The sequence below is a fragment of the Herpailurus yagouaroundi genome, unplaced genomic scaffold, assembly GCF_014898765.1.
Source record: "Herpailurus yagouaroundi ecotype Mexico unplaced genomic scaffold, PumYag 530, whole genome shotgun sequence".
NCBI lineage: Eukaryota > Metazoa > Chordata > Mammalia > Carnivora > Felidae > Herpailurus > Herpailurus yagouaroundi.
Window position 1 is genome coordinate 8,806,435 of NW_024412747.1, and position 9,853 is coordinate 8,816,287.

Below are 9,853 nucleotides of genomic sequence, written 5' to 3' on the forward strand. Positions count from 1 at the left end.
GCGGAGGAGGGCGCCGGCGCTGCTCGAGGCGGCCCGCGCGCGCTACGAGAGCCTGCACATCTCGGACGACGTGTTCGGCGAGTCGGGCCCGGACAGCGGCGGGAACCCCTTCTACAGCACGTCGGCCGCCTCGCACTCCTCCTCGGCCGCCTCCTCGGACGACGAACGCGAGCGCCCCGGCCCCCCGCCGCCGCCGCCCGGTGCTCCCGACGCGCAGGAAGCCGAGGAGGACGAGGCTGGCGCGGGCTGGAGCGCCACGCTGCGGGACCGCCCGCCCCCGCGCTTCGAGGACACCGGCGGTAAGGCGCGGCCCGCAGGGGCGGGGGCGGCCCGGGGAGGCGGGAGTGCCGGGCCGGGAGGACACCAGACGCTCCGTGGGCCGGGGGCAGCTGTGCGTTTCTGGACCCTAAGGGGGCCGCGGCGGCGGGGACTTAAAGTGCTCTGACTGCGTGGGGGGCTCCGACTTCCCCGTGGGTGGAGAGGAGGAGGCGGAGGCCGGCGCCGGCACCCTGCGGTTGGCAAGGACGTGGAGGGTGGTGGGGAGTGTCTTCCCTCTCTGGCTGGGTGTGGCCAAGCCAGTCACACCTGTGGGGTCGCACCTTAGGGGTGCGTTTGAGTTAGCCTAGGTAAAGGGCTTCAGAAACGCTGATACAGCTTGGGTGTGTGTTGCGGGGGTGGTGGTGGTGGTGGTGGTAAATCAGTTTGTATTGATGGCCCCATGGCAAGTCTTAGTCAGGTGCCAGGGCTGGGACAAGTAGCAGTGAGAACCTCGGGAGAGGTCCTCCGGGGTGTCTTCACTGGTGTGTGTTTTCTCCAGTTAATCCGAGAAACTTTCTCTGTCCGTGCCTTTCAGGATCTCTTGCCAAGAGCAGGGAAAAGTGAAATGACAAGTTTCCCTGCCTTAAGGCGTATGCTCTTATGCCGGAAGGCACTTTTGTGTGTGTGTGTTCCGCTTACCCCTATGGTCATGGTCAAGCTCCTGATGTCTGGAGGTCGCTCGTGCTGGCAGCTGTGGCCGCCCGAGGTCCCCTTTTACTGCGCCCTTTCCTGGGAGTTGGTTTTACAACGTCTCTACGTACCCTGCAGAAGCTCTGTGGCCTCTGTCCCCCGAGAGAGGTGGAGACCAGGCGGTTCCACCTGCCCCTGATGCTTTTGTTCCTTGCATCCTTCTGGGGCAGGCCCTCATTTGTGCCCACCGTTTTCACGGGTGGAAGAGTGTGCAACCGGTGTTGTTGAGGACCAGGGAGTGGCGTACTGGGCATGATGCGGCTTTTCCCGTGGCTCTCCCTGATCATTGTTCAACCAGCCAGGAATACAGCAGGTAGGAGGGCAGGCCCAGGGGACCCCCCCCCGCAACCCCTGGCTGGTGCCCTCACTTGGATCTGGACATAGTGCTGCAGCCTGCTGGTAGGCTGGTGGGGTTGGCCGGACTGTCAGCAGGGAGTGGTCTGCACACCTCCAGCAGACAAGCTGCAGTGTAGACAGGCTGCAGTGTGGACGCGCTGAGCTCCAGCTGGGCTTTGCAGGGTCCAAGTGAACTGTGCAGTGTTTTGGAACGGAACCTGTTCACGTTTAGGCTTCGGTTAAGAGTTTGGGAATTTTCAAAGTCCCGTCCCTCTGCATAATCCTTTGAAACCCCCTACGTTTTCCAGAATGTCAGAAGGGCTTCCTGTCCCAGACAGCGGTTGGTTGTCCATTAAATTAGCTCTTTAAGAATTGTGTGTACCCGGAGCCCTGGTTTAGCAGACTTTATGCTGTGAGTGCCGTGATCCAGGTTACGATCTCGGAACATGAGCTACATGTCTGCTCGTTTCCCTGCATCTCCAGGAGAAACAGGGGAATTGTGTTAGGTGAAGCCTGGTTATGAATAAGATTCGTGACTGTGTTGGTGTGAGAAGGGTGAACACACCTAAGTAAATTTTAAAGGAGTATTATGTTTCTTGGTAACCTATACTTGGGAGAAATTCTGCATCAGAGCAATTTAATCTAGCCACTGCAGCACCGATGTGGTCCTCAAATACCTGATCGTGTGTCATTTGGCATTAGGTTCAAATTCTGCTTCCTTCGGATGGTCACGGAAGTCCCACCTGGACCTGAGAATCACAGTCCCGCACTTTAATCAAAGACATAGTGGTTGGTTATATGATGGTTTTTAGACCCAGGTTTGTTTTTCTGTTTTGTGCGGAAGCTTGCTTTTCAAACCCAGCCCTAATTAAGAATTTGCTTCTCTCCTGGAAACCGTCTTTCCCTGAGGGAAATTTGGGGTGGTGGCAGGGGGGTGAGGTTGATGGTTTATTAAGCGTGAGTTCAGATTCCCTGAAACAATGGAACATGATTTATGGGGGCTGAGAATAGATGCTGGGCAGAGAAAACCCTTGTGCCTAGTGGCGGGGAGAGAGGCGGACTTGTTTATTAAGAGGCTCAGAGCTGCACCCTGGCCACTCTGAGAGCAAAGAGGTTCAGGCTCTGAGGTTTATCAAAGTATAGAATCTAACCCCACTTTCACGGAATGCAGCTTGGGTCTCTCTTCCCTCTTTGTTCCCTGGATTGTTAACAGATCTCACTGGGCTGGTAGAGTGGGATGGGGAGGCACGCCGGAGGGGTGGCATTTTGGTCTGGAATCGGTCCTCACAGGAGAAAAAACTCGTAGCAGAAATGGCTGTTGCCCCTAGAATCAGATGAGGAAAAGCAAGGGATTCTAGACTCGGGGAACAGGCTTCCTGCCTGCCTTCTGCTGTAAAAGCATATGCATGTGTATGTGTGTAAATAGGCACATATGTAAATGTGTGCGTTTGTGTCTTATACGTACTTGTGTATTGCTTGTGCTGGTTTGGGCTGGTTAGGGTTTTTTGTTTGTTTGTTTATTTTGATTAGAAAGAGATTACAGCTGCTGGCTAGGGGCCCTCTGATGACTGAGAACCCCTGTGCCTGAGAGTGGTGTAGACACTGGGCACCACTGTGCTTTGATCTGCATTTGGAGTGCACACAGTAGGGAGCACGTGATGCCCAGCTGGGAGGAGGAAGGGAAAAGAGGCAGAAACATTTCTGTGCCTAAGGTTGAGATTCCTGTAGCTGCTCTCCAGGGTATTCTAGTCTTCCTACGCTCTTTCTTCTGGTGTCCCCCTTTTATTTAGCTTCCTGGATCAGAAGCCCAGCCAGCAATTGTGGGCGGAAGGGTCCTCTCTGTCACCTCCCTTCTCTCCCCTCTCCCAGGCTCTGGTCGTGCCTGGAGCTGTGGGTCCCCTTGAGATGATTTAACTACAAAGACCACGCTTGCCGGGCTGGCTGACAGGCTCTTAACCCCTGTGTGAATGGAGGGTCAGCTTGGGAGCTGAAAATGCCTCCCGGGAGCTCAGGGCCCAGAACCTTCTCCAGGAGAACACTTGCAGCTGTCTCCCTACAACAACCCCCTCAAGCTGTCAGCCTCGCCTGCCGCCTGCCCGCTGTGCAGATCACCGACACAGCCTGGCAGCTCACTCTCTGGAAACAGCGTGAAATTCAGGCCCGGCTGCTTCCTGGGCTTCTGCTCTTTTTTGGTTTCTTATTCTGAGCAGTCTTGTGATCCGTCCTCTCCGAGGAGGCAGAACAGGCAGATATTCACGGATGGGCGGGGGGGGGGGGGGGCGCGCGGGTTCGGCTTTGTCGGTCCTTTGTCGTGGCTGGCTGGCATCTGAGCTGTTTGCTCTTCCTATTAGAGGTTGGACTTCATAGGACTGTTTTTCCCATGTACCATGTCAGCACCCCTCTGGAATCGTTCAGCGGGGAGGTGTGACCTTGAGAAGCGGGAGGGGAACACAGGGCTTTGAAAATTAACATTGTTAGATGTTTGCGCTCAGGGTTTCGTTGTGGACTTCTTTGGCTGAAAGTCTTTTTGACTTAACAAGTGAGGAGAGAAACAGCTTGCGCTTAAAACCGGAATGAACCTGAGACTCTCAGGATGGATTTGTGAGCTAAGGTGTGGGGGGGGGGGGGCCCCCGCCCCCGGCCGGTCAGGGGTGTCAAGTTTGAGCAGACGCTCCCACCTTTAGCTCTGTCGCACGTCCCGTGGCTCCAGGAGGAACTCCGAGGCTGGGTGAGCTACAAGGTAGATCTTGTGCGGTGCCGCATGATAATGGAGCATGTGCTGCCACCAGCCGCCACGCAGGATTCCGAGGAGGGAGCTTCCTGGAGAGAGGTTTTGTTCAGGTGGTGGGGGTGACGCGGCTCACCAGCCGCCATCCCCGTGTGCAGCGCCATCTTCTGTCGTTGTGCCACATCTTTGCAAGGACTCTGCCACAGAAGGGATCGCCCCACTTGACACGGAAACACGGACAGGACTTCTCGGTCGGGGTCTGGGCTGAGAGATTACCTAGGCAGACTTGATCATTCAGGGAAGGTCATGCCTCTTTTTTTTTTTTTTTTCAATTTTTTTAAGTTTTTGAAACATTTATATATTTTTGACAGAGACAGAGTGCAGGCAGGGGAGTGGCAGAGAGGGAGGGAGACACAGAATCCGAAGCAGGCTCCAGGCCCTGTGCTGTCAGCACAGAGCCCGACGCGGGGCTCGAACCCACGAACTGTGAGATCACGACTCCGGCCGAACGCTTAACCAGCTGAGCAACCCAGGCACCACAGGGAAGGGGGTGCCTTTGTATTGGTTTCCTTTACAGCATCTGAAACCTTTTTGCAGTCAGAGATATTTATTTTCAAATTTTACGTGGAATTACCTTTAACTGTTTTGGGGGGGGCTGTGAAGCTCTGTGTGGTTCCATGAATGTATGGGTTTGTGTAACCTATCCCACAATCAGATAGGAGACAGAAAAATCTAGAATTTTATCTTTTTATTTAATCCCTGCTACACCGCAGCCATTGTGATGAGAGTTTAGAGTTCTTCTGCAGGTAGCGGGGCTTTGAATACATTGGCGACTGGGGGGTTGTGTGAGGTCTGGTACACAGTTTTAAAATCTAAAACTCACCTTTATTTTTTTATTTTTTAAAAATTTTTTAACGTTTATTTATTTTTGAGACAGAGAGAGACAGAGCATGAATGGGGGAGGGTCAGAGAGAGATGGAGACACAGAATCTGAAACAGGCTCCAGGCTCTGAGCAGTCAGCACAGAGCCCGACGCGGGGCTCGAACTCCCGGACCGCGAGATCGTGACCTGAGCCGAAGTCGGACGCTCAACCGACTGAGCCACCCAGGCACCCCAAACTCACCTTTATTTTTAAAAACTGTGATTGTATAATTTTTTTTTCTTATTAACAAGTACATATGTATATTTTAGGGGGCAAAATGATAGAAATTTTAAGAAATCCCGTAATCGCTCATTACCCTAGATAATCATAGTTAACATATTGAGTGTATCCTTTGTTTATCTTAGATTACATCTTGTTGGGTGATCTGCTTTTTAATTCTAATTAATATATTGTAAATGGCTTCCATTTAAATTTAAAAATGTCATTTTATTGAATCCATAATATGACACAGTTCCCTTTGGGTGGGCATTGAATTCAGTGCCCCCTCCCTCTTACATTTATTATGCTGTGATAAATATTCCGGAAGCTTAGGTTTGTGTGCGCATCCTTAGCACATTCCTTAGCATAAAATGACCAGACCAGAATTGAATTAAGGACACATTGTAAGGTTTTTGATATCTGCTGTGCAACAGCTTTCCAGAAATGCACCTACATACATTCCCGCCGGCAGTATACCCGGAAGTCTGTTAGAAAACCTGGCTGATAGGGCAGCGTCCCTGTGTGTGATTCCTGCTGGTAGGGCGCTCTTAGAGGACTGTTCATTGAATAAAGCTTTTTGAGGTATAATACACATTCAGCGCATGACTTATAGTGCACAGCACAGTGTGTGTGACTGACTACTCCCCACATGAAGATCAGGAACGTTCCCAGCACCCCAGAGATTCCCTCCTGCTCCTTCCCAGTCACTAGCTCCCTGTCTCCAGGGGTGACCGTTATTCCTACTTCCGTTCCCTCACCATCGATGAATTTTTGCCTGTTACTTTGGTCCGGTTGTTTAGTTCATCAGTAGATCTGTGAGATCCATTCTTCCTGCAGATAAGAGTCTTTTATTTCTTTTTTTTCAACATTTATTTATTTTTGGGACAGAGAGAGACAGAGCATGAACGGGGGAGGGGCAGAGAGAGAGGGAGACACAGAATCGGAAACAGGCTCCAGGCTCTGAGCCATCAGCCCAGAGCCCGACGCGGGGCTCGAACTCACGGACCGCGAGATCGTGACCTGGCTGAGATCGGACGCTTAACCGACTGCGCCACCCAGGCGCCCCAAGAGTCTTTTATTTCATATGGCCTGTAGGATTCCATCATATGACTGCTACGGTCTTTTACATTGTTTCTAGTTTGGGGCTTCTGTGGGTACGGCTGCTACAGAGGTTCTTGTGTTTTGGGTTTTTTTTTTTTTTTTTTTTTTTTAATTTTTTTTATTTTGAGAGTGAGAGAGAGACAGAGCGCATGAGCAGGGGAGGGTCAGAGAGAGAGAGAATCCAAAGCAGGCTCCGGGCTGTCAGCGCAGAGCCTGACTCGGGGCTTGATCTCACGGCCACGAGATCATGACCTGAGCTGAAATCAAGAGTCGGATGCCCAACAATCCAGGCGCCCCGAGGTGTTCTTGTGTTTTTGATGGACTTACACGTCATTTCCCTTGGGCACATGTACCCTGGAGTAGGTTTCCTGGTCAGAGATTAGATGCGTGTCTCAGCCTCTGCGCTACTGACCTCACGGGCTGGGTAACTGTGTTGGGGGGGCCCGTCTTGTGAATCGCCGGATGTTTAACAGCATCTCCGACCCCTACCCACTGAATGTCCAGGGGCGCCCTTTCCTCTAGTTATGACAACTGAGCATTTCTCCCGGCGTTGCCACACGGCCCCTGGGGACCAAACTCACCTGCCGTGGGGAGCCACTGCTTTCGTAGGCACCGTCAAACACTTCTCCGGTCCGCGCGCCCACCAATGGCGTACGAGACGTGGCGTGTATTAATTCCGCAAGCAGATTGAACCCGGCTGGGCTAAAACGATAAAGAAGGCACATCGCCTGGGGTCCAGCAGGAGAGACAAAGTGGAGAAAGGGTGGAAGAGTCTTTGGCAACCACTGCGATCCGGGTAGACGTGGATATGGGATTCCGGAGGCGCGCCCCTGACCCAGCTGGGCCGGGGGAGAACAGCACCTCTGGCGGACGCGGCCCCTGAGCTGCATCTTGAAGAACAAATAAAGTTCAGTCAGGTGACGAGGAAGGAGCAGGGCACCCCAAACGAGGGAGTAACTTGGGCGAAGGCCAGGAGGGGAGAGAAGCCATTTTGCCCATGGGCAGTCCCACTTCCCTAAACTGAGCGTCCTTCCTTGAGGCCGTCTTAGTGACAGCGCCTTGAGACTTGACGGTATGTAATTGTCACCGTTGCCCTTAACGGTAGCTGGAATCTGAACCCAGTCGTGGATGTGGATTCACCTAGCAGATGCTGGATCCCCTGGGGAGGGGAATTTGGCGGGTCTGGGGAGGAAGGAGAAAGAACCTCGAGAGGGTTGAATCTGTGGAGAAGCACTGAGGCCTTTCCTTTAAGGAAGGAAGAGGGAAAGTGACAACTAAAGGTGATCTGGTAAAAACCTTTACTGGCCGGACGAGGCCCGGTATTACCTTGGGGTTGGGGATGCGTTATCCTGTAATATCAAGATGATGTTCTACCTTTCTCCTTTTTGTGAGTTTCAGGAAGAATGATTACAAAACTGAGAACCTCTGGCCATGTTTGGGTGTATATTTAGTAAACCACTCTAGTAAAAAATTTAGAAGCACGAATCTTCACACTTTAACTGGGACAACATCACCCCTTGCCCGGATGTTGGAAACTGCATCTGCTTGGATTTCCAGCTTCCAGGCTTGTTGGCACCCCCCCCCCCCCCCGCAACCCTGTCCCCATTTCCCTGGTAGAAGGAGAGTGATCTTTTACCAAGATTTAAACACCTCTGCCTAAACACTCAAACCACTTAAAACACTTAAAACGTTTAAACCTTTGAGTGGCTTCCAACTCAGGCCGAAGGGAATCCTGGAGTCCTTCGCAAGGCCTCCAGCGCCCATAGGTGTTCTGCAGCCTTCCTTTTTAGTGTCCCTTCTTGTCACCTGTCCGGCCACCCGCACTCTCTAGCCACAAAGTCTTTCCATCTCGGAACCTTTGTGCCGTGGGACCCATACCAGGAAGGTGCTTCACGGCGGCCCTTGCCTGCTAGTTTCATCTTGGTTCAAATGTCACTGTCGCCAAGCATCTAAAATCACTGCCTTCCCTCTGTCCCTCTTAGCAGCCACATAAGCTAAATCATTTTCCATGTGGGCTGAGACCTGAGACGTCATGGTCACAGAACGTGGTAAGCGCTGAACAAAAATTCAGTGTTTGTTGAATAAAGGAGTGAAGAAAAGAACAGATGGACACAACTAGATATTTTTTTTTAAGTTTATTTATTTTGCGAGAGAGAGAGAGAGTGGGTGAGGGGCAGAGAGAGAATCCCACCCAGGCTCCAAGCTGTCAGCACAGGGCCGGACATGGGACTCGAACTCATGACCTGTGAGATCGTGACCTGAGCGGAAACCCATAGTCGGATGCCTAACTGACTGAGCCACCCAGGTGCCCCGGAACTAGATTTTTTTTTTTTTTTTTTTTTTTTTTTTAATGGGGACAGGAATCTGCACCATTGAAATGTCTACAAGGACATATTCCACATCCAAAATAGTGGAAGAGAGGTTGGGGCAGCTCTCGAGGGAATGAATTCTTTACTAGGAAGGTGCTAAATCAAGTCTGGGATGTATTTTACAGGGCTTTCCCTCCTGCATGGAAAACTGAACTTGCCTCGGAGGGAAGTTGCCTCTCCAACCCTTGGGCTTTTGCAGTGTGCCCTCTTCCCAAGAGACAGAGACCCCCCCAAGACAGGAGTCTATTAGAACTTTGCAGGGAACCTTGCTTCTTGTACCCCTTTATTTGTTTATCAAGTGCTTGTATATCATGTACCATGTGCCAGATCGTGTTCTATGCTCTCTCTAATGTGTGCAATCCTCAAAGCAATCTTGTAACGTGTTATCCCTATTTTTTTTTAATTTTTTTTTTAACATTTATTTATTTTTGAGACAGAGAGAGACAGAGCATGAACGGGGGAGGGTCAGAGAGAGGGAGACACAGAATCTGAAACAGGCTCCAGGCTCTGAGCGGTCAGCACAGAGCCCGACGCGGGGCTTGAACTCATGGACTGCGAGATCATGACCTGAGCCAAAGTCGGACGCTTAACCAACGGAGCCACCCAGGCGCCCCTGTTATCCCTATTTTTAACATAGGGAACCGAGTCACGGGGAGGTTAAGTGATCTAGGGTAGACTGGTTCCTTTGGTTAGGGGACAAGGATGCATCCTGCTTAGAGCGGGAGTATGGAACACAGGATATGCTGGTCAGATCAACTTAATTAACGGGTAGGTCCCTTGCAAGGGGCTCTTGAATTGAAGACCAGTGTCCTTTTCTAAATTTATTTCACCTGTTCCCTCTCTTCGTGGGCAGTGGTTGTACCTAATTTCCCAGCACCCCTTGCAAGGAGATGGGGCCACTGCCTGGGTTCAGGGCAGTGGATGAGCCAAAGTGTGGACCCCACTCTCAGGCCTGGATGTGGAGGCTCCTTTGAGCCATGTGTCAGAGATGTTGGGGGCCAGCAGATGAAAGGATCTTGTATCTAAATCACCATTGGGGGGCGCCTGGGTGGCGCAGTCGGTTAAGCGTCCGACTTCAGCCAGGTCACCATCTCGCGGTCCGTGAGTTCGAGCCCCGCATCGGGCTCTGGGCTGATGGCTCAGAGCCTGGAGCCTGTTTCCGATTCTGT

General features: G+C 51.9%; 1 protein-coding gene across 1 annotated transcript in view; it reads left to right on the plus strand.

The window, feature by feature from the left end:
- The window catches only part of PGBD5 (piggyBac transposable element derived 5), a 120,758-nt gene that overhangs the window by 11,032 nt on the left and 99,873 nt on the right, over nucleotides 1–9,853 (plus strand). Inside the window, exon 2 of the mRNA XM_040464915.1 lies at nucleotides 7–299. Coding sequence (XP_040320849.1) covers nucleotides 7–299 — 293 coding nt within the window. The remainder of the gene's footprint in view (nucleotides 1–6; nucleotides 300–9,853) is intronic.